The 26000-nt window shown below is 35.3% G+C and overlaps 1 protein-coding gene across 2 annotated transcripts in view; it reads left to right on the plus strand.

Moving 5' to 3' along the window:
- The window catches only part of LOC121408905, a 30918-nt gene extending 11897 nt beyond the window's left edge, over positions 1-19021 (plus strand). For both annotated transcript variants that reach the window (XM_041600612.1, XM_041600613.1), the window contains exons 2-4: positions 12603-12672; positions 17439-18048; positions 18346-19021. In XM_041600612.1, the coding sequence (XP_041456546.1) occupies positions 12603-12672; positions 17439-18048; positions 18346-18598 (933 nt within the window). In that variant the 3' untranslated portion in view covers positions 18599-19021. The remainder of the gene's footprint in view (positions 1-12602; positions 12673-17438; positions 18049-18345) is intronic.
- Positions 19022-26000: the final 6979 nt, after the last annotated feature.

The raw sequence follows: 26000 nt of genomic DNA on the forward strand, positions 1-26000 counted from the left end.
ATTGCCAATTTGAGGAGCGTTTGTCATAGGCTTGTAGCACATGTGTACGAGCGTATAACACGTAAGTTGTATGTAGCAATGATCGCTGTCGCAATTGGTGATTCTCAAATTGGCTCTGAGTGTGATTGAGCAACGCTTTCGAGACCGGAGCAGACCCATTTCGTGGTACAAAAACTTGAGTCTCCTGAATGAATGTGGATTATATCGGCGATTTTGGAAGTGAACTCACTCTAGATTAATTGAAATATATTGACATATTAGTAATTAAAACATGTGCAGTGTCTGAGAACTAAGATTTAATGTGAGGCTGTGAGCTTGTTCACTGACTTTGTAGTCCCATGCAAGCTTTATGCAGATGCTACCGTGTACACGGTGATGGAATTTAGTGCACGTGCACTGACTTGACCGTGCGTGTACACGTGTACCCGAAACGGGCCTAGTAATAATTGTAATAACATACATGTCTCTCATGTCCTCTTTAAAAATAGCTCTATCCTATATAAAAGAAAAATAGAATAAGAAGCTGCATAGTACCGGTATACCCTTTTATTCCAAGGAAAAAAAATAAATTAAAAGAACACAAATGTTGATCAATGGTATTTTATGTTTCACTACTTATGAAATCTTGCTCCTTATATGTACACAGGGTGTTTTAAGATGGAGGAATTGTATTATTTCCTTTTTACTTTGACTTTGAAGACTGATTCATGTCAACCCTACCCATCAGTAGATTAAGGAAGTACATATAGTCCTGGCATTTTACTTTACATAATCATTCAAGCAGTTCTTCATCTTTGTTGTCTTTCCCAGTAAGCCACATAGATTTCAAGAGGGAGATTGAGGAAATGACGCATGGAGACACCAAAGGTTTTTTTCATGCTTTCTGCATGGGATAATGAGATTTAATTCATCAAGAAAAACAAGGATGCTACACATGTATTAATGATTTTCCTACAACGTGCTACTCTTGTATGCAGTGAGCTGCATATCAAAGTCTTCTTCAACACGCATAGCTTATTGTGGTTTAAAAATACACTGCATTACAGTGCTCCTTTTGTGACAGAGTGAAGCCAGTTATTTGCACAGTGAAACACTCATATCTAGTGCTAACACAGTAAGGGTTCAACTGAGGATCAAGTCCTGACTATAATTTTGTAATTTATCAATCCATGACAAAAACTATTGGAAGTACATACAAGCATCCCACACTAGCAATACTATTTCAACTCTTTTATGGCGGGGGGGGGGGGGGGGGGGGGGGGACGTTGTGACTTGAAGTGTCTGCTTCCAATCGGAAGATGAATGTGGTGTTTATTTTGGGTCTTGAATCAACTTGAATTGGGCTGAATATAAATGGAACTCCCCAACTAGAAATAAAAAGGAAGATTACTTCTGCTGAGAACTGCCCTTTTGAGCACTTTTTAGTTATTTTACAAGTGTTTTCAGACAATTGTAGTCATATGCCCTTCCTCAAATCTCTTTGGTCATAAACCATTACAATATGTGAACCACGATTATATGCAAAGTTTGTTGACCCTCTTTAAACAAACTGAAAAAGGAAAGCTAATATTGTATTCAGGGGCCCACCTGCTCTCTACTCCAAGTGACACTACTGTATGTGCTTCTTTGTATTTAGGTGTTACTTCCCCTTCAGTTTTCTGAAGTTTTGAAAATTGCTTGAAGAGATGGGGAAAACCCAAGCATCTTGAGAGAGAGAGAAGGGGGAATAAAAAAGAGGTAGAGAAACCTTCCATATACGGTATGCCAGTCATGATTAATTTTTGGAAGGCATATCAGTATAACTGTATCTGTGCTCCTAAACATTTAGGACATATTTGTACTTCCAATTTCTGAACCATTTTGTATGAGATCATTATAATCCATGGAACTCCTTGGCCCAAATTCACAAAGTTGGTTTTTAAAACCATTGGTTGAACCCACAGTTTATGCAGATTTCCTGTATTAATTATGCTTATTTACTGCGTATGAAAAAATACATGTATCCAACATTTTCTGATGCGCACTTTTGTCACAGTGGGCCAAATTGACACCTGTTGCTGTGGTTATCCACGCTATTTTATTTTTGAGTACAATGTTTTCAATTAATGAGACCACTCTTCAAACAGTGGACTCATGAATAAAGTAGCGTACTTGACCTTGGCAACAGGCATCAATTTGGCGTATTGTGACAAAAGCACTCGTCAGCATTGGACTTTTTTTTAAGTATATGGGTAAATACATGTATGTAAGCGTAATTTATACAGGAAATCTGCATATTAACTTGGGTTCAACCAATGGTTTTAAATACCACCTTTGTTAATTCGGACCCTTGATTTTAGTTGGCTATTGAGCATGGTATACATATCGTCACACGCACCACGAACCGTCCTCTCTGTGCACTTCGGTGCAAAAGTTAAGCACACTGTATCTATTCCACGAACCGTCCTCTCTGTTACGTTGCCCACTGTGGCGTAAATAATTAACTTCAAGAAAATATAAAGATACGGGATGAAACTTTGGAACCTGAACTTTTTAACGAAGACACTGGTAAATAAATTGCTCTCCTAGTAGGTGCACTTATTGCTGGTTTAAAAAAAAAATTCTTTAAATACGTTTTCTGCAAAAGTAACTTTCGCATAGAAGTGCGCAGAGAGGACGGTTCGTGGTGCGTGCAACGAAATAGCAAGTAGGCATGAGTGCGATGGTCTGAGAATTTGTTTTAATATTAAGGTTAAAAAAGATGCTCTATTCTACGAGCAGTAGCTAAGTTAAATAGAGAATCTCCTTTATCTTTCATGGAATGTGAAATGTCGCACCATTGCGCGAATGAGAATATTCGCTGTTTGGGTAGTACAATGCCTTGGAAAATAGTGAAAATACAAACAATATACACGTACATGTATTCATTTTTGTATGATTTAAGCTATGAAAATAAAAACAGAATTATTGAAAGTGAAAAGCAAAATCCCTCAAACGTGCATCTGATATGCAGCAGTAATGTGCATGTAGTCAGTATTAAAGCCCTATATGTATTGCACCTGCATTTACTATAAAAGCATACTGCATTGAATACTAATTTTTGTAGTGATGTCTCCTTGTTCCTGACTGTGCAGTGGTACATTAGGCCCTAAATGAAATGAAAATTAAATAAAAATAAATAGATAAATAAATGAATGAATAAATAAACAAATAAATAAATGAATCTAAGTTTAAGTATTTGTTTAAATATAAACTACATGTAGATAAATAAATTTGAAATGAAAATGAATAAATATAAATGAATAAATAAATGAAATTTTATTAAAAAAAGATAATGTAAACTTCACTTTGTAAAGGGAAAATACTGTTGATTATATCTTTCAGCCACACCAAAGGGGATGATGATATGAGAATAGCAATATTAATTTGAATCTTGAGGTCAAAAGACAGCAGGCTATTCAAATGTTGATTGTGGAGGACCATTCAGACTTGCCTACTTTCTATACAATCCCACAATATAATGGAAGATAGCCTGAAGCAGATCTGATTTCTCTGTTCCATCTGTTGGTTGAACTTTAAATTGAAGCCGAGTTATCCTCATATTTCTCCAAAATGAACTAGATCTTCTCAGAATGATTATTTTCTACCCTCAGTAAAATTCTCAAAATAAATTTTGTAGAAACCAGCTTTCTATAAAACTTATTTGGGGGGTAATGGAATCTAAATTGAACAGAGGTCTTGTTACAACAGACAAATAGGCAATTTGCTCACTTTATCTTCCAATGTTTCCTACCAAACATACAGAATTGGATTGTGGGGCAACTCCTCAATATGTTGCTATCTGATGTCTGAAGTTGATTCAATTTTTGAGATAAATTGGAGAAAAGGATGAATAGAAAAAAAAAGTTGAAGAGACACTGGATGGCTTATAAAGATCAGAAGTTACTGGTTTTAATGGTTTCACTCATTTTACCAATAGGTGGAAGAAAGAAATCTACAGGAGGGGATTCCTGCTTCTGTTCATCCAATTTTTTTAACCTGATACAGTACGGTCATATCTCTTCATAATAGGATCCTCTTTTCTTTGAAAACAAATTATCTGATGCTATTAATCCTTTATGTACATTGGATAACAAAAGAGATGCTATTAGCTTTAATCCATTATGACTCATTCCCAAAGCCATTTGCGCTGGTTACTGATTATTGTCCTGGAGTCAAATGATGTAAGAAAAAATGCACCCATTTTGAGTTGAAATTCAAATGGAAGCAGAAACTTCATGAACATTTTTTAGAGACCTGGGACCCATCTTGCAATACAAAGAGTTGTGATTGATCTGATCAATCGCAACTATTGAAAGCCAGCAACGTCAACATCTAAACTGCATGTTTGTTAAAAATATGTTCTTGTTATCAAAGTGTATCCATAAATTCATTGATTTCTTGAAAATTTGGTGTGTTCTCCTTTGTTTAAAATAATAAAAAGTATATTTTGCAAATTTCCTTTGTAAAAATTATGACACTGATGGATTTCCATAGAGTTACAATTGATTGGATCAATCATATCTATTTGTAAGACAGTACCTAGCTTTGGATTCCAGTTTTTACTCCTTGCTCCTATATCATGCATGACATCAGCAAAGATTGATGAGATTGCGCCATAATAACAACAACAACTTTTTAATACTAAATAGATTCATTATTGCGGATTGAAATAATCGCTAGAGGGTAATTCATTTGTCTCGCAATCTACTATGGTCAACAAGGAAATTCGTGATCACTCTCGCAAAAAGTGTTCACTGGCTTTCTAGGAAATTTGTGATCACTCTCGCAAAAAGTGTTCACTAGCTTACAAGTTCACGAGCTTTCGAGTGCCGCTGCAACTCTTTATCAAGTGATGAAAATTGTCCGATATTGTACTCTATTCATACTAATCTCCAAGACCGTACGCACAAACGCGAGAACAATAGGTGGGCACTGATCCGTTGTGTGATTGGTCAGGAGTTATGCAAATAAGCCGGGGTATATGCAAATACGCCGTGGGTCGGCAATATGCAAATGAGACCAAAAATCGGCGAGCTCGCTAGTTTCCCGTGGGCGGGGGTTGACTAGCTGAGCGGTCCCTCGATCGGGGCCGGGAGCGATCGGGTCGGCGTGCACTGCCAGGTAAGGGGGTATTGTGCTGTCGGATGGTTCGCATCCAGAAATCGGGGATGTCGATCCCGCTGTCTCTGTTGAAGTTGTTAGGACAAAGACGTATACTAATAGCAAGGCTCCACATTAACTTTTTTTGGTGGTGGCCCGTTCGGGCCACCAAAACCTTCAAATAATTTTTTTTGGTGGCCCACTAATAAGGTTTGGTGGCCCGAAAAATATAAATATTCTGCAATCACTAACACGTACCACTATTCTTTGTACATCGTGTATGTAAATCGTGCTTGCTGTTATTTTACTTTGCTTATTTTGTGGTAATATATATATTGTTCTATCATTGTAAATATGAAATGATTGAAAGAGAATAAAAGAATTGTATTGTTCCCAGGTTGTGTAGATTTTTAATCTCCGTATAGACACATACTCATAATGGTAAAGTAAATAAATAGTGCATATACATGTTACATGTATCAAACTCAGATAGATTTACAAAACAATGATTTTTCCTTTCTTCCTTTTTGATTGTAAAACCTAGATTATGCAGGCCCCAAATCCAGTTTATTTCTCTTTTCCAGCATATTATAGCAGGAGAAAATCACATGCTGCAGAATTAGAACAATGTGTAAAAGGGGGAAATAAACAAAAATAATTTTTAGAATAGTATATTGAAAAAAGAAAACAAAAATTGTAAAAATGAATACAGTAAGTGAAATAAAACAAAAGAAAAAATGAAGAAAAAAACAAAGAACAGGTCATAAAAATTGAGAAAAAACAAAAGAAAATTTAAGAAAAATAAATAAAACAAAATTATCAAAAAATGGGGAAAATTATTATTATTCAGTAGAAACATGTTCTTTAATCAGGCATTTTCAATGGGAAGGGGTATAAATGGTTTAATCACTGAAAAAATGAAAGAAAAAAATAAAATGGCAAAAGTTATCTGGAAAAAACAGTGAGAAAATTCCTTCCCTATATTTGACAAAATGATGGAAAAAATTCACATGTCATATCAATGAAATGCCTTCCCAAAGTATTTACTTCCTTAGGAGTGGTTTATAAAGAAGAAAGAAAGTAGCTGTCTATCTATTTTTGGCTAGAAGAGACACAGCTTCGAAATAAACCAAATTAACATACATACAAATGCACATATGGGACTGTGATGTACTCACCTATGTGTTTTATGTGTATTAATGCATTTGGAAATCGGTCTTTTTGAGTCAAAAGAGAGGTCATAATTCCTCCTTTTAATGCTTGCAATTAATCAGGTTTCAGTAATATGGACTGTAGAAGGGCATTTCATTGGTGTAAAATGTGACTTTGACGTAGATTTCCAAAGTTCTGGGGAAGATTTCTTAGCAGTAACATTTCGTATCGCAGCTCCCTGGGTCTGAATAGTCTGCTCGTGCACAGCTAGCTGCATTGGTTTCATGCATGCAAAGCTCAGCCAGACAGCCGGCGCGGCCGGCTGAATAGTAGTTACTGTATGCTAGCGGTAGGCCTACATACTGTCATGACTATGCAATCTTTGTGTGTGTGTGTTTGTGTGTAGATTAACAAAAAAGGCGCATGACGAATTGGCTTGCAATTTTAACTGTAGAAGGTTGATAAATGCATGCAAAATCGGGAGAAAAATTGCGCTACTTTGAAAATTATTGGTTGCCCGATTCGGGCCACCAAAACTTAACATTTTTTCAATAATGGTTGCCCGAGATGAATTTTTGGTGGCCCCGGGCCACCGGGCCACCGCTAATGTCGAGCCTTGCTAATAGCCTCCTTAATCCTGCATGTATTCCAATGTCTTTCTTTGGCAATGCAATGTACATGTACACCCTCCCAATCTGGGTGGTGTTGCTTCTCCCAAGCATGTTCTGCCAAGTGCTGCGGATGTGTCGGTTCGCTTTAACCGAACATCGCGCTTGTGTTCAGAAATGCGTTCAACTATCGGTCGGGCTAGCGATTAACAACGTTTTAATAGCAAAAGTGAAGGCAATTTAATATTTCTAATGTATTAATTATATACTCTACATAAATACATGTTATTGAAACCTTCCCAATATATTTTATGAAATCAATAAAACTGCAGTGTACAGTAGTATGATTTTGAGGTTGATGTATGTATGTATGTAGAGTTTTGTCAGACGTGTATCAATCAGATATGATTATTTACGTCTGGGACCGACCTTTAACGTCACCATCCGAAAGACGTGACCAGGGCTCGAACCTCGAACCTCTGCATCAATTTGTAACTTCCCCACAGCTTGGATTACAGGCGCACGCCACAACGCCCAGTTGATGTCAATATTACAAAGTTTTGGGCAATTTATCAAGCCTTTTTGACCAGGTTAACCCATCACTGGTGTGTAATTTTATAATTTCATGTGCTCAAACTGATTTTATGCAATGATGCAATTACTGACTACTGATTGTGTTTTCTTTCATGTTCAAATATTATTTTCCTATTTGAGATGCAGTGAAGCACAGTTGCCTCGGCGAGTCCCCCACCCCCTACCCTTCCCCAAATTTTCAAGTCTGCAGATATTCACCTTTCATATCTTGAATTTCTAATTATTTCTTGCATGACAAACAATGACTAACTGTCCTTTTCCTATATGCCATATCACAAGATTACCGAGGTCAACAGATGGTGTAAGATAGATGGTAGGCAAAGTTCACCACCCCTCAAAGGAAAACTTTTCAGGAAATTTCTGTTTAACCAAAATAACAAAGAAAATTGTGTTGAAACAAAACATCAAGGGTCTTGGTGGGTCAAGTCTGTTTAAACTAAAGCTTTATTCTGAAAACTGAACTGTATTGTCTTTATGTCCATTGGCTCTGTGATTTAAGTTTGCTAATCTTTATAGCTGAGAGTAAATTTAAATCAACTATACCAAATGTTAGCCTGGGCCCTGGGACTCTTAGAATTAAAGAGCCTTTTTTCATTACAGTGGCCAAAGCCCCATAGATTTGTTTGTTTCCCTGATAACTGAGAGGTTTATGAATTTTAGAATGGCAACCAGGAAAAAAAAATTCATATCCAGAATTCCAGATGAGAAAGGTTATCACCTCACATTTATTCAGTAGAAAAAAAGATCAAATATATAGTCCAGAATAATCCTTGGATGAAAAGAAGCTGTGAATGAACCAGGCTAACACATGCTAGGGTGACATTGAGCTTATGATAAATTTTCAGGGGATTTAGGCTGCGTTTATGCGACCTCGACCCAGAATCATGATTTGAATAACGATTTGAATCATGATTCAAAACAGCAGCATGAATCACGATCCGACAGAATCAGCGTTTATACGACCATCTTTCTAACGCTGTTTCTCCCTGAATTCGGGCCGATCCAGTGCGCAGTTTGACCCAGGAAGTATAGGTCAACATTTTCGAACGTGTTTCTAACTTCACGTCGGCTGCTAGATTTTTGCTGCCGCCGGAGCTAACGCACGATCGTTTGTGCAAGTGCAACGCTTACTCGGCTTCCGAAAAATAAATCTTTTACTTCCAGAATTCCGTGTATTGTACCTCGTATTGTTTTTGATCGGGAACCAGAAGGGGTCATCATCCTCCCTCCCACCTCCCGATCGATTTTTCTTGTCTATGATGGTCCTGTACTGGGCACGAATTCTGTTAATTTTGTCTCGACAGGCGGTGCCACATCTCCGTTGAAATCCCTCCCTCGCAAGCGCCGCTGAAAGGGATCGTCTTATTTCTGTGAATCCCGGTAAGGGATGCTCGTTTCTTCAGGCTGAGCCCAAAGCACAAGCAGAGCCCTGAGTTCATCGTCAGTCCAATTTGTGAAATGATTGATGAAAACAATGAAATATACAAATGACGCTACAGTACAACCCCGAGGGTACAATACACAGAGCCTAATTCCTAAATGCTGGCAATACTGCTACACGAAAATTAACCTGCACGAAACACAGCGCGCGCCTTTGAGTCGAACCCGGAAGAAGCACGACACAATGACGTCATAGAATCATGATTCAAATCACGATATCGTTTATACGACCTATTTCGTTCGTGATTCTACAGAAACGTCTTTCCAAACGCCCCTTTTTTCGTGTTTCATGTTTGTGATTCTAATCATGATTATATTCAATTTCGACTAAACGCAATCGTGATTCTGCAGAATCGTGATTTGAATCATGATTCTGATCATGATTCTAGGGTAAAAAAGTGTCGAATAAACGCACCCTTAGATACCATGGATAAACACCACAATATTTCTAATCAAGAGAAAATGGAGATTATATAAAAAGATTTTATGGTAACTGTATACACTTGCATAGTTGTCAGTTGTACAAGTCAATTTTATATCACCTGTCTTCATGAATTATAAACTGCAAAGGAAATGTGCTATTTGGCATTTTCTCAAAATAAAAAAGTTATTTAATGATACTGTGCAATACAGATGAAATATTCATTCTCAGCCACATAATTTTCTAGACCAGTGAGCCAGTTGATTTAAACAAATGATTATTACAAGGTTTCCTTCCAAATGTTAAAAGGTTTTTTTTTAATCAATTTATCATCTTTTGTTCTCAATGCTATTATAGGGACCAACAAAAAGGTCCCTTCATATGCTGTGTACAATCATGATTATGATGAATGTGATAGGCAAAATATTGAAATTGAAGTTTTTAAAAATCCTGCTTGAAATTCTATGGTTGATTTTTCATTTACTGTGCCGATGTCAGAGGTTTAGGGGTGAATTGCCCGTCGCCACCATGTATTTTTTTTGTTGATCAAACCTGATATTTGTATCCCTCGATTGCCTCGAACAGAGTTCGGAGGATACTATGGATTTGGCCTCGTCGCGCCGCCGCATTCGCTGCAGAGATTTCCTTGTGAGCGCTCTATCAGCTGCATTTCTTCTTCGATCGTCTTCAAATTTGGCATGAAGGTTGAGTATGGTATAGCGAAGAAGCCTATTGATTTTGGTGTGGGCGGAGGTCATATGGTAAGGTCAAAGGTCATTTTCAGGTCAACATTAAAGTTTACATGCAAGACTCTCTTATGACACCTAACTCTGCAACCGTTAGTCACTTTTCAACCAAACTTGGATGGTCGATGGATTTGGGGAACCTGCATATTATGCTGCAGTCAGAGGTCACACGGTAAGGTCAAAGGTCATTTTCAGGTCAAGGTTAAAGTTTACATGCAAGACTCTCTTATGACACTTAACTCCGCAACCGTAAGTCATTTTTCAACCAAACTTGGATGGTAGATGGATTTGGGGTACCTGCATGTTGTGCTGCAGTCACAGGTAGTATGGTATGGTCAAGGGTCATTTTCAGGTCAACGTTAAAGTTTACATGCAAGACTCTCTTATGACACCTAACTCTGCAACTGTAATTCTCTTTTCAACCAAACTTGGATGGTAGATGGACTTGGGGGACCTGCATGTTATGCTGCAGTCAGAGGACACATGGTACATGTAAGGTCAAAGGTCATTTTTAGGTCAACGTTGAAGTTAACATGCAAGACTCATTCTCCGCAACCATAAGTCACTTTCCAACCACACTTGGGTAGTAGATGGACTTGGAGGACCTGCATGCTACATGTACATGTAGGGTCATTGTTGCCATGATAATTGTATTTTTTTGTCAAATTTCTCTGTGAGCTCTACATGTATATGTCGCAATGATGGATGACGCGGTGGGTTCAGGTGATACATGTGCTCGGCTGCGCGACCTGCCGAGCATCTCTAGTTTCTCTCATTTTTAATCCCCTTTAAATTGTGACTGTAAATATAGTATTACATGAACGTCTAATGACCATGACCAGTGTACTTTGAATTTGAGCAAACAGTTGGATTGCATGATATGAGAAAAAAAATTATTTCCCCCACTTAAAGGTGTGTGAAACAAGCTGAGCAAACATCAATTACCATAATGGTGACTGTGTGCTTTTACATTCTTATGCAAATATAATAAAGCAATTTTACCAATATGTACATTGTATTTTTCCTTAGTGTTTATCTTTATAGTCATTGACTTTGAAAGTCAAATTTGAATCTCTTTGTGCTCTCCAGAATTCTTACCATTAAGCAAATTTAAACGACATGTCCACCCCAACAATAAGTTGATTTGAATAAAAAAGAAAAATTCAACAAGCATAACACTGAAAGTGTCATACAAAATCGAATATAAAATAAGAAAGTAATGACATTTTAAATTTTCACTTCATGTCACAAAACAGTTATCCTGGTGAGTGTGCAATGAGCAGACTGATGATGTCACCCACTCACTATTTCTTTTGTCTTTTATTAAATGTATACGAAATATGAAAAATTCTAATTTTCCCCTCATTGCCGTGTGAAACATAAGTTTATTCCTTCCTGAACATGTGGAATTACCTTTATTTTATAAATACATGTAGTTTATGGCTACAAGTCAAGTTAGTCCTTATTGTAAAATCTGTAAAATTGAAATATTGTATAATTAAGAAAAAAAGAAATAGTGAGAGACATCGTTGACTCTCTCATTAGCATATCACTGGGTTGTGCATAAAAGTTTTGTAGAAAACAAGCAAAACTTTAAAATCTCATAGCTCTCTTACATGTATTTTACATGCAATTGTGATGAAATTTTCAGCGCTATGCTTGTTTGATTTTTCTCTATCGATTCAAATCAACTATTTTCTGGGGTGGACTTGACCTTTAAGGTGGCATGAGATCGAAGGTACATGTAGCTTTTGATTTGATGATGTTGAACAGCATTTGTATAGTATTATCCGTTTCCCAAAGAATATCACACAATAACTCCCTGATCACACATAACAGACTTTAATACAGTTGATACAAAAAATAGGTCTACATATGTATTCAAATTTGAAGATCTCAGTGTTACAATGGGATACCGGATATGTAGTCATGCAAATTTTGAACATAAAACACAAGTATGAATATCAACTATTCCTGTCTTGTACATGTACAATCATATTTTATTCGTCTGTATTCAGTATGTCCTGGATATTATTAGAAATGAGGGTAGTAAAGACGATCAGTCATTCATATAAAAAAACCTCAGTAAAACTGGAAATGAAAGGGCTGAATGATTGTGGTGCAATAGAATTTCAATATGCATGACATAGTGAATGTAACCCCTGGTTTTTATGATATATAAATCATACATAACATACATGTATATACAGTATGTACAAAAATTGAAAAGATGGAACTACAAAGGGTTATATCAGTTTTGCAATCATAGATTATCATCATCAAGCTACATTTATGAAATAATGGAATAGATGACAGCAGGGTTGATTTTTTTTCTATATGAATTCAATGATTGACTTTGATAGCAAAAGTACAGTTCTGGTGAATAATATGCTATGTACATGTATGTATTTTCTATTATGGGGAATTTTCAAATCTTAAGACTGATAATGAAGTTGAGATATTACATGTGATAGCATTGTTAACTTTTCTTTGAATTTTATATCTTTTTCATTCCTCCAGAGTTATTTCTTTCTTGCAACTGAAGTCAGACATTTAATCGTAGAGAGATGGACTGGGGATCCAATAATAGGTTTGTAAATCTTTTGAAAATACTTGTTTGGTTTGTGTATTGTAAGGGTATTAATCAAACGCAGGGCTTGAAATAAAATACACTGACATAGCATCATACATTGTAAATTGCTCATTTAATTATCCATTTTAAAACTTTTGTTCTTTGGAAATCTCCCAGTCATGGTCGCCATATGTTATAGTGCTGCAAAGTCAGTTTCGTCTATCCCTTTTAAGTTGATTATAATTTTATTTTTTTAGAAATGTAGTACTTTATGTGATTATTTTTAGCTCTTTTGAGTAAAAATTGCATGTGAAACTATTCAAATAAAAAAGAAATAAGAAAAAAACTTTACAAAGAGCGAAACACTTAATACTTGAAAACAAATTCCCAAATTTTGAAACCTGTTTGATTCAATGCATGGTTGTGACTTGAAGGTTGAGTGTGAAAAGAGGTCGGTTTTGAAATTAGTTTATCAAAGTTACATTATTAATAGGGAAGCATAACACATCTATATTATGTTTCCCTCAACATGCCAACTAATATTGTGCAGTGTACGACCTCCTAGTTGTTTACCTGACATACCAGCACTCAAACCTATGAAATTTCATGCATTGCATGGAAATGTGAATTTGTTTAACCTGTTAAACAATTTCAAAGCTTTCAAACTCTCCTTCTGCCTCCAAAAATTAAGCAGGAAGACAACCACATGTAGAATGTATTACAAAGCTGTATGTATGGGTGCAGAGTATCTCAATTCCTGGACCCACGTTCAAATTTAGCTGCCCTGGACAGTGCTATTATGGGAAGATCCTGAGGCATATTTCTATCCCTGTGTTGACAAAACTCCCTACCATGCTGTGTGGAATTCATGACCTTTGACCCTTGTAAGGGTTTGTTCATCCTACCTGAACTTGGAGTCTTAGCTTGGTCAAGTAAAGCAAAACGTTAAAGGCAACCCATGCACCAAGACATTTGAATGTTCTGCTTATGACATCCTCCTCCTCCCTAGCTATAATATTGTATTTTCTCTGAAAAATAGAGCATGATTGGATGGATTAAATTTGGAAAAGGCTCTATTCCATCAGAAAATTATTAAGAAATTAAAAAAAAAAGCTGATAGGAAATTTTTTATTTGCTTGGTGAGTGTTTAATCTCCTTCAGCATGATATTTGATTCTTCTCTGTTTTAGTCCCTTTCTCATATTTTTCAAATATATCATTGGAAACTATTAAAAAATTGGATATGGATCAATAATAGAAACAAGAACTTACATGTACTTTCAAATATTTTTCAAATTTTGATTGCAGATAATCTTTTACAAAAGTAATTTGAGTAGGCCTTTTTCTTTTGCTTTTAGTTACTGCTGAGAAACGTGAAATATATTTCTTGTAATGTAGGAGGAATCAAGCACCCAACTTGAATCCCCCCCCTCGGCCCCTCCATATCAGGCATTTCTGTAGGCCTATAGCATAGAAGGTCATCGTGCCATACAATGAATGAACTCTTATCCAAAATAATTTGGATAATAATTAAATCATGCTTTATTTTCAAATTTTTTATTTTAATATTGATTGCCATTTTTCAAAATAATTTCTGCCTAAAAACTAGAGATGTAACCCAAGGTGCCTATTGGTGCAAGTACCATAAAGTAGACCCCTTTAAATAATGAGTACACTGTCTAATTCTATATGCTTTAACACCTCTACTCTCGCCTATTCTATCATCACCACTGCAGTCCAAGCGAGGGAGCTAGTCCAAGTTCCCCTCTGAAAGCAACCCTGAATGAGATTTGGCAGGGGTTTGTTTGGTTGCCGCAGGGGGTTGCTCCCATGTATACAAACATTTGTAATCATTTCAGAGACCTTTGCCACAAATTCAGCCTACAGGGATTATTAGCCGCTTCATGAATTTTCTTTTTGAATCAATGTCTTTGGATTTTGAGTGAAGTTTCTTCTGGAGTGTGTCAAATTGAAAAAGTGTAGTGCTCATTTGACCATTAAGGCTACATTACATCATCCACCTCCAAACTCCCTTGCTGAATTTTCTAGGTTAATGGTCTTTGGAATACAGGGGTGCTCTTAATACTTTGCGTGACATTTTTAAAGAGCATCTTTGTTATAAAATAGCAAATATGGGGACAATTTTTGTGATATTTCAGAATTTTCTGATATTTTTGAGGAGAAATATAATTGATCTGAGTTTGGTGTCTGTTTGTCTGGGTTGGCAGGTTTCAAATGTTCAAAGGAGGGTTTGGTTTTCATGCACCTTTATTAGGCCTATACCTGTTATATTTAGTCCTAGTTCTAAATACAGAGAGGATAATCCTATATTGTTTGTATACAATACATTGACCTATTTTTTAAGCCCTGTTCAAGGCTTCATTACAAAAGTAATAACATGCAGAATACTATGATAAATTGTATTCAGTGATTTCATAGATCAGAGGGCATGACACAATAGTTGTCTTTTTTTCTTTTGATGTCTCGATCTAAATGACATTTTACTAAGAAGTCGATGACAGATGGTGTTTGATCAAGTGAATTTCATTATTTTTATTGTTATGTTTTCATGGCCTTCATCATGATTTATTCAGGGAGTTGGGAGTACAGCTGTAGATATTTCCTCTCAGATGGTATATTGTTTTCCACAGTTTCCCCGTTTGCACTAGTTTGATTCTCTATAAATGCTTTCAGCTGCAGTGTTGAGGAATGAATCTCTTTTCTGTTTTCTGTGTATTTCTTAGTATGAACCTCGTTGTGTGTCTACCATTCTTGTCTGACAGCTAAACTACAAAGTATAATAGTGTGAAAGATTTCAGATACCTAGCATTTCCTTAATCTGATTCTCGGGAGATTCTTATTACCATTATATTTAGAAAGTTGGAAGTTAGCAAAGTATTACATGCACTGGTATATAAACTCAGCACCAGGCAAAAAAAAAATAGTTTTTCTTTTTCGGGGGCTACTTTTCCAGACCTACTACCTAAAATCTGCAACATTAGATATAAAAAAAAATAATATGCTGTGACTGGGGTATTTTCCAAGCTCTTTTTTTTTGCATTACTGGGGCAAGTTAGCCCCGAGCCCCTGTACAATTTTTTCCCTTCTCAGCACATGTGCTGCAAAAGTGGGAGAGATTTCCTTGAAGACATAGATGAAAAAATGTGAAGAATCACATGTCAGTGTTTATCCTTATCATTTTGTAAATAAAATTTCTGTATGTCTAGGAACTCATGTCATAGAGTCTTTAATTTTAAGTTTTAAAGTTCTAGATGCAACTTCTAATATATGCTTGAATGATAGCATTGGATTTTTTGCACACAATATATCGTTCCTCTATTTTCCGAAATATTTTGCAAATATCAAAGCCATTGTATTATGGCATTTACTGAATGGTAAGTTTTTTTATAAGTTTTCTGCACAGGAAAACTTGAGCTGATGCAAATGGGTCATATATTCTGATCAGGATGATGATATCCATGGGTTATGAAACTAAATTGGCCATGACCAGACAGAGTTAAACATCCATTTTTCCTGTTTGTCAACTACATGTTCATATTTTAGCCTCATTCTTCACCAAAATATTTGAACCATTTCCCAGCAGGAAAAAAAATAGATACACCACTGGGTTCATGGCGATTCCATCCCCTGAAATACTCAAAAAGAGCCCTGGAAACTATATTTAAAAAAAAACAGGAGCCCTTTGAAAATTCCATTCAAATGTTCAAGCTTATCCAATGTTGCAGAATTGCACTGTAATTTGTGAAAAGTAGCCCTTCCCCCCCAAAAAAAAAGAAGAAAAATAACAATAATAATAATGAAGTTAAATTTAAAAAAAATTGAATATATATGTTTGCCTGTTTCATAGATGTGAATACTTTGACTATGTACATGTATGTAGCAAGCATGCTTGGTTTCATATTTTGGTGGTTTGTGTCTATTTGGCACAACATATTTAATATGCTTTTAATGCCTACTACAGTTGGTCTATTAATAATTGAAAATCAGGTAAAGAGGATGTATTGGCTAGTATCTAGCAAAATCAGACAAAATGGGATCAGATCATTAGACCACATCAGGTGGCACTAAACGGCCATTAGACCAAGAGGACATTCAACCTTCAATCAATCCTCCAAGCTATATAATTATATCCATTGTCCACTTTCTTGTAATACAAACTGACCGGTACCAAAATATTGGGTTTAAAAGGAAGTTGTCCCTGGTACATGTTTCCTTTGTTAAACATGTTTAAGAGCAAGGGTCAGATTTTCACTGTACCAGGAATTATATCATAATCTTGTAAAGTGTTTTATGAAATCCAGTATTCACAAGATTCTAGTAGTGAGAGTAGTAGCAAATTGTATGCTGTATCCAAATCAAACATCACCAGCTCTAGTCCTACACTTCCATTGCAGTTCCTTGATCCTTCAAGAAAGCATGTACAATGTACATGTGTGCCCTCAAGATTGATGAATTATTTTTTCTTCTGTTTTCATACAGGTATACATAATTTCCAAGAACCAAATGTTCACAGTATGCTTGAATGCATTATTAAGTGAGCTAAGGATCCAGTGGCCTTCATAATGATTTTTAATCCAATTTCACATTTTCCAATGTTTTATGATTTGGTATATCGTATCAAGAGGCACTCCTTTAACCACATGGGCAGTCTCCCATGGTGGGAATAGAAGTACGAAAAATAATCCCTGCTCAGAAAATATCAGTTTTTCCCCCAAGATAGAATAACTTTTCATTGGCATGATGTCTGTCTCATTTATTGTACAGATTTCATCATTGTCATCATAGGGGCAGTATTCCTTTCTTTCATCTGGCAAGGATTGGGACGTTTGAGCAGAGTCCTCCATCAGAAAGCTTGCTACTACGCAAAACTCGAAGCTCAGCTGGTTATGCGAGAAAAGCGCCAACGCAGGGACAGAAAACATGACAGGACACCCGACGGACAGTCCAAGCGACCTGCGTATCTTTACCATAACGGCCACGTGTTTCACCAGTCCGCGGACTACATGGAACTCCTGGATGCGCATCACGAAAGGCAACGGAATCTTGACAGTAGCCTGGCTGCACAGGTACAACGTCAGCAACAACGAAATGCAAGTTTATTAGAGAGCAACAACAGTCCAAGCCACTTAGCGCTAGAGGATGGCGAAGAGGATGTATTCCTTGAATCTAATGCTACCCAGAATACAACAGTACTTTCAGACTTGAGTGGGGATGTAAGGACGTTAACAGGGGACCGTGGAAGGTCAGAATCCAGGGGATCAAGACATGAAAGAAATCTTTCTATTGATATGGACCCTAATAGATGGAACTCCCTTCAAAGGAATAAGAAAGGTTATATTGGGAACCATTCAAGAGGTGGACTCAAATGCTATAGGTACAGTATAACTTCACTGAAACAACATTGCTTGGGTATCTCAGAATTTAAGGATTTTTTAAATCAATGACTGGATGATATGTAAAGTGCAGGCTCTTCTGAATTACAGCTCCCTTTCTGGAACACAAAGTCATTGCATAAAGAAAAATCCATTTCAAATTAAAATCTTAATGGATTGAGACTAGATGAACTTTAGAGAAAACTAGGATTTCATTTTAGCAGATCCTGTTTCAATAACATGTAAATGTGTACTTATTGCAGTTTTCCCTTTTTCTGTTTTTACCATTTTCTGTCCAGGTTTCTATACCACTGTGTGCAGTCAGTGAACCACACGCTCCGATTTGCCATGGCATATCTGCTCATGCTGATTGTCATGACCTACAATGCCTGGTTCCTCGTTGCAACCGTCGGGGGCTATGTCTTAGGCTACTTTCTCTTCTCTGCTGATCTCTTAACGGCTGCAGCTAGGACAGAGAGTGCAGCACTCACCATGAGGATGCGTAGACGACGCCTTGAGAACGTTCGCCCTCAGACCTTTTACATCCATTGATTATCAAGGAACTCTACCCTGAAGTGTTGTTAGAAACCGTGATGTCAATGGTCACAGCATGGCAGAGAATATTTACAGAAGAACTCTGTGAATAGAACACTACTATCAGCATGCTTGCTTGTACATGTACAATATGAATTTGGAATTGTGAAATAGTCATTTAAAGGCAGATTATTTATTGAAAATGTATACTGTAATAAAAACTATGCTCTATTTTCTGCAAATGTCAGAAGTTGATAGAGAAATAAATTTAAATAATTAGATTGAAAAATGAAATTTAATGTTTCAAAATGGAAAATGTTATGTCTTTGATCTGATTTCTTTCTTGACTTGATTTTTCATATTGTATGGTTACCAGGGTTCCAGTACTGTCTTTGAAATCTAAACTGTACTACCAGTATTGCCTTATGCTGTAACTACCATGTGAGTAAAAAAAACTTGACACCTCACAAATCCCAAATTTAAGAAAAAAATATGTCAAGAACGTATAATCATATTTTGCTGAAAAAAACTTCTCCAAAATAATTTGAAACCATATTTATGTGGTTTGTATTCATGCTTGGATAATCAACGGGTATTATTGCAGTGATGTAAATTTTAATTTGCGCCAAGGTAAGATGTGGCTGCAATGAAAGAACCCCAGATGCCAATGTTATAATCCTACATGAGTTAGTAAACAAATTCGCAAATCGCTTTTCAATGAAATTAACTTGAGAATTGATACTAAAAAGTGTTTTATTAAACTATCATAATGAATTGAATTGAATAAATTAGTGTATTTTGTCCTGAAATGCATTTAATGCAACCCTTGTAGGATTATGACATCACTGACATCTGGATTCATTCATTGCAGTCATGCCTTGCTGCAAAGAATACCTAATTATCATCCATTATTGGTATCAAATTATTTGGGCCAACATACTCTTTCAGGCCATAAATGATAGTTACTGTATTGTTCATGAAATATTTTTCTTTAAATTGAGGATGTGTGAAGTGTCAATTTTCTTTACTCACACAGTAGATATATATTTAAGCAAATCTAAATTGCTAAAATATCTGTTTTGGATATTTCTTTTTTAAAGTGAAATTATGTTTTCTTCTCAATTTCATATTGCCAATTGCTAGTAAATTATGGGCATATTAGGTACGGTACAGATACTTTGTACGAAAGCACAGTTTACTTCTTATATGGCTTTTGTATAAGTAGATTGAGTGTAGTTGATATTACCACTGATTTAACAAATCTTATTGCAAAGTAGGCTACACCATGCTAATTATACTTAGCATTACTTCATTTTTTACCATATGTTTTTCTAAAGTGACCTATTAGGTGATGCTATCATGAGAGACACAAATGAGCTTTGTCATGAGGTAGTGATCAATTATGGGGACATCCAAGATATATTCCAGGAGCAAGCAACACATAGGCCCGTAGTCTGAAGTTAGGTTTAACTTAGACCATGGTCTAAGTCTCTGCTAAAATTATGGAAAGCCAAAAAAATGTCATAATTCTATTTACATTGTATATTTCTCATGATTATTGTGCTCTTTTCTAACTTGTCATGGTGAAGAAAGCTATCTATTTATCCTTCCGAAACAGTTAAGAATGATTTGAGAGTAAAATGAGCTGATACGTTGAAATCATATTGTTATAGATTTATGACACTATTGGCTTTCCATACTTACACCACAACTTTAAACCTGAGTTTAAAGTAAACCCGACTTCAGAATACAGACCATAGGGCCAATCATATCATGTATTGATCGTTACGTGATAACTTGACTGAGTGATGCCATTTCATTGAACAAAATGTCAATATTTGAGTTTCTGTATTTTTGTTGTTGCAGATGTCAGATATTGACTTTTTTAATTAAAATGCACTAATGTGGACCAATAAATAGATTAATAAGATTAAAGAGAAGTATGATTTTATTTATGTATTTTACTATCTGTGTACTTCAGTTTGATTTCATATTGCCCCATAATAGTCATTCATACATATAATGTTGTGTTGTATGTTGAAACCATATAAAGGGCTTCAATATTTATTTTTTAAATTGAATTTATTGTTTTTGTTTTTTGTATGATAGTTTTCTTTATTCCTTTTAATAACAACTTTGATAGACTTAGATCATGGATTTTTATTGACATTTTCAGTATTTGAAAAGAAGTGAAACATATCGGCATTTCCAAGACTTCATTTTATTATTGAGCATTATAGAATTTTACTCATAAAAATGAACTCTGAAATTCTTGATTGGTTTCAAACCCTTGTTGTAGTAGTAAATGTTGAAAATGAAATAGAAGCTTCGATCCCATCTGAGAAAGAGTTTTGATTGGTCTAATCAATCTCAATGATATAAATCCACCAATGTTATTATCATTCATGATTAAATGAAATATGCACAACTTTCCTTAGGAAACAAAGAGAAGTATGCAGATATTTGTTGGTCAAGGAAATCCATGCACAAGTATGAATCAGTTACATGTATAAAATATGTTGAGCTGACACTTTAATGCATATTAGATGTTTAATTGATTGGTGTTGCCTTTCCATTTTGGTGATTTACCAGATTAATCTCAACTCTTTGTATAAAGAATATGACTTGGTGTGTTTTTAATGGTCTGCTATTATTTCAAGAGAATTTAAAGATATTATGAGTACAAATGAAAGGGTACTGTTATCTCTGTGCCTGTACTGCAATAGTTTATCTTGGTCCTTCTCAAAGATTAAAAACACTCGACCATGGAAAGCAAGTGATCTCATTATTCCTCACTTAGAATGGATATCCAAGGATAGTGTCCTCAAGATGATGTATGCTCAATATTTCTTTAACTGTTGATGGATCAACACATTCCTATTCAAGTATAAAGCGAAAGTGTTCTATGCTTTTTGATATGGAGGTTTATGACGTTCCTAGCTTTCCATACACCGGATTTATTTGGATGGAATGCCAATCCTTATAATGTCCCACACTACATTACACTGGTCACAATCTCAGTGTTTGTTTTGGTTTCTAAACAAAATCACCTTGTGAAATTTTGATTAAAACTCTTTTAATTCATTCCAAAATTTGTTTATTTAGGCAACCATTGGAATGCTCTCAGGTTGTCAAGAAAATATGTCTATATATGTGTACTATTTATATACTATTATACATAAAAAATCAAACATGCAGGCGGTCTTCAAAGTATTATTGCATTTAAACATTGCATATCATATGCAAAATGTTACAATAGAATGAATTGATCTTAATAAATATTAATGCTATCATTATAATGATAATTGTAATAATAATGGTGTCTACTCCTGCCATGTTTAAATATCATGTAGAAATATGAATGAAACCGTTTCATATCCATTTCCCATGACTGTATCATTGCTCTGCTGCCTGTATTATGACTGCAAAAAAATCAACTGCTAAATGCCTAGTATAGCATAGTAGCTCAGTCTCTAGATAAATGTATTGTTTTACTGAAATAGCATAGAACATATGCACTCATTAAGCAGACTCACTGCCAATGTCTGTATTCCTCTTATGGATCACCAAATGTATTTTCATTGTTTATCCTTTGTCTGAATTGGCTGGGATAGAGCTTAAGATAATAATCTGTTTCAATTTCAAAAAGTATAATTGGAGAAATGAAATTTAATGTACTAATATTTACATACATGTATTAAGGCAGTATCGTTCTGGTGTAGATTTCAGCAGTCATTTAAACCATTGTCGCTGGAGAGGGGTGATCTATTGTTTCACCCCCCCCCACACACACACTTAAAAAAATTGACTGCACATTTGTACACCTACATTTATGATACAATCTTTGCTACAAATCCAAACTTGTCAAGTTTTATATATCTTAATCTCTCTGTTGCAGAATTGATACATGTATATGAACTGAAGTATTGTATTTTATAAAGGCTGATATTTTAATGCATAGTACATGTATAAGTATTATGTTGAAAGTGGTCCACAAGTATGATACATGTTTACAGGTAAGGTATTTTTTATCATGTTACATTTCTTCACTAATCGGAGGTGGTATTCTGGTATTCTGAAAATTGTCTTATCTTTTCTTGTATCTTTGATTTTATCTCACTGAGATAATAACTTACTGATCTTATCTCTATTCTGAAATTTGTCTTTGTCAGGAAGTCCCGCCTGATAGTCCCATATTTTATCTCTGAAGACACACATTCATCATTTGTCAACCAATGATATATCATTTTACATGATTAGATCAAGTAAAAGAACTTATAGTGTCTTTGTTGTAAAAAGATTTAGCGCATAATTGACATGAGGCATAATATTGCTTGTACCCTTGCCGCTTACATGTAAGTTCGTTACTGTGCTAAAGATAGATATGATGATTGTCATTGGTTATTGGCATGGCATTTTCAAAGAGATTTTTCAGAATGCTTTTTCTCAATATATTTGCTTGCATGCAGAGATATTTATGCATAGTTTTTAGCATTACACATATTATACATGAAGCTCTGACATTTTGCGCGCTCAGTAACACGGGAGAGGGGGGTTGTATAAAACAAACAATGCACATATTTTTGTGCATAGAGGACCTAAATAATGAAGTCTGCTTGACTCACCAAATGGATATACCGCACTCGGTCCTGCGGACCTCGGTGCGGTATACCCATTGGCTCCTCTCGCACGTTATTCATTATTTGGCCATGCATGCATGCGCTTTCGTGCATTTATTTGTATACAATTGCGTGACGTCAATGATGGAATAGAGCACTATTCCATCATTGATGTCACAGATAATTGAAACAGATGATTGCAATCTCTCGGGCGCACCGGTTAGTGGGGTGACTCAACCATGCAAGTCCTGTGAAGGGACAGCGCAAATCTGCATTCCGCTAAGCACGTGGCTTCAGGAAAAGTAGATCAGTTAGGCAGCATTTTATGTACAGTTCGGTCCAGTTTTAAAAAAAAGATGAACTACGTGTACTACATTATCAAGATCTATTGTTCTAACTTATTAAATGTAGGATATACCAGGCCTTTATGTCAAAAGTATAGAGAGAATTATTTATCCCCATTTGTACTGGCTGAAATTACTAAAATAGTAATGCCAGTCCAACCTCGGACAAATAATTCCCGCTACACTTACTCAAAGCCTGGTATATTTGTTTACTATGTTATGTGTAATGCAACACTGCCTTGTTTTTCCTAAATATCTCCCACACAACTCTTTATCTCTCTGTCTTGTCTCCATCTGTCTCTCTTTTTGCTCAGATCATTTATCAATATTTATGCAGAGGGGAGAGATCATTTACAAACATTGCATTTCAGTAAAGAATTATATTTTCCTGCTATATGGAGTATTTTTGCGAAAGCTATCAGTAAACATATTGAAACTCGCTGGTATGGCATATGTTATACAAAAAAAATGTATTATATTATTGTATCATGAAAGTTCATGTTATTACGTGAATCTTATATCATGTTTGCATGAATTAAGAATTGTCAGTTTTTAAGAAGTAGGAAATTTAATGGTGCCTTATTTTCCTTTTCCATTAAAAAGGACAAATCGATAAATACTGTCAATTATTGTTACTGTACTTTAGCATGAACATTTTGCTGCCAAGGAGAATATAGGAGAGATTTGGGCCTATAAGCATACAAACTTAAAATAAATATGTTGATAGTGTTTACAAGATATTTCAGTTTTGATTCATTATCTTAAAATCATGTCTGAGTTTTATTTCAATTGTCTAGATGTTATAATACAAGTACATGTTCAAATACAGTGTATTTTTTTCACTGCCCCCCCCCCCCCTTCCCTTCAATTATGATTATTCATGTACTTGTACACCATTACATCAGAAAAATAATGCTATTATAATGTTAAAGTCCAATTTGAAGTACTGTAAATTACATTCCACAATTATTTAAGATGAAGATGTTTAGCAAGACTGCATTACTTTATTTGATATCAAAAGTAATATTGACATTTTCAGTTCTTTGATAAAAAGATTAATAGGTAAATTCATGTCATTAAAATTCAATTACTATACACACTGATTAGTTGAACAATTTGAAAATCATTAATGAATTAGAAATTTTAAAAATTGAAAGTACAAAATAAAAGCAAATTTTGTTTTTCAAATAAATCATGTATACACAAAAAAAGTTATCCAAGTTTTTGTATTGTATGAGATCAAAGTATTTCAATGGATTTTAATCATCACTGTCAGTATGTATATTATGATTTTAAATTTATTTATGAAGCGCTTTGCATTGTACATGTATATGACAGTTGTGTGGTAGTGTACGCATACATAGGCTATAGAAAACTTAGAAAAAACAATATACATGTTTTTGTACTAAGTCCTTATTTTACCTTGGCAAATTATTTTATCCTTATGAATTTAAAAATACTTGCCTTTTATTCCCACTGTTATCATTATGATTGTATGCACTGCAACTCAATGGAATTGTTATGTACAGCTACATGAAAACTTTCAATGAATTAAAAAAGATTGAAGACTGTGATATGTCTTTACATAATGGGAATTCATTTTTATTCTTTGAGATGAAGATGTGTTTTGTATTCTCTAGAATACCAACCATGGATTGCTGAGAGGAAGAAAGTTGAGGGGGGGGGCAGAGAACGTAATTAAAGGGGGATTGAGACATGTAATATCAACCATCAGACATTTGTATGTTTGATGTACTAATTGCTCAAAAATGATAGGAGAGAGGGGTTTGAAGAGACTCGTTCAGATATGGTGAGACTGATGCCAATAAAGATGCTTTACATGCTTCAAGTCTTTAAAAAATGGCTTAAGATGCATGGAAAAACTTAAATAAGATGATGGCTTGATGTTAGATGGCGTCAAAGTTCTGAAAACTTGTGATTATTTTAATAAGAATCTGATTGGAAGCAGAAGCAGAATTGACATTGAAATTTTAAAGTCCTTATATCCATTGACTTTGTACACAAAATGTTGAAGTTTGTCTCACCATGTTTTAATGTAGCTTCAGAGCGCACAAATTGGAAGATTGAAGTTGAGAAGAAGGGACTATTCCACACTCGGTGATTCCCTTCACATTCTCACATTCTGTTTCCATTTTCTTGTTCTTCATTGCCTGTTATTCCTCATCTCTGATCACCCATCTCTGATCTCTCATCTTCACCCAAGTAGTTTCCTCCAACTCTCTCTTCAATTCCTCTCTCTACTCCTTTCTTTTATCTTCTTGTACTTCCTGTCAATTCATTTTCTCATATATCACTGTCACATCTTCCTCTATTCTTCTTCAAGCTCCAAATTCTTCACTATCTCCCCCCCCCCTCCTCACCACCCTCCCCCTTAACTCTCTATCAATAGCATTCCACACATTGATTATTAAACAAACATTAACAAGATACATTGTC

The sequence above is a fragment of the Lytechinus variegatus genome, chromosome 2 (assembly GCF_018143015.1).
Source record: "Lytechinus variegatus isolate NC3 chromosome 2, Lvar_3.0, whole genome shotgun sequence".
NCBI classification, from domain to species: Eukaryota; Metazoa; Echinodermata; class Echinoidea; order Temnopleuroida; family Toxopneustidae; genus Lytechinus; species Lytechinus variegatus.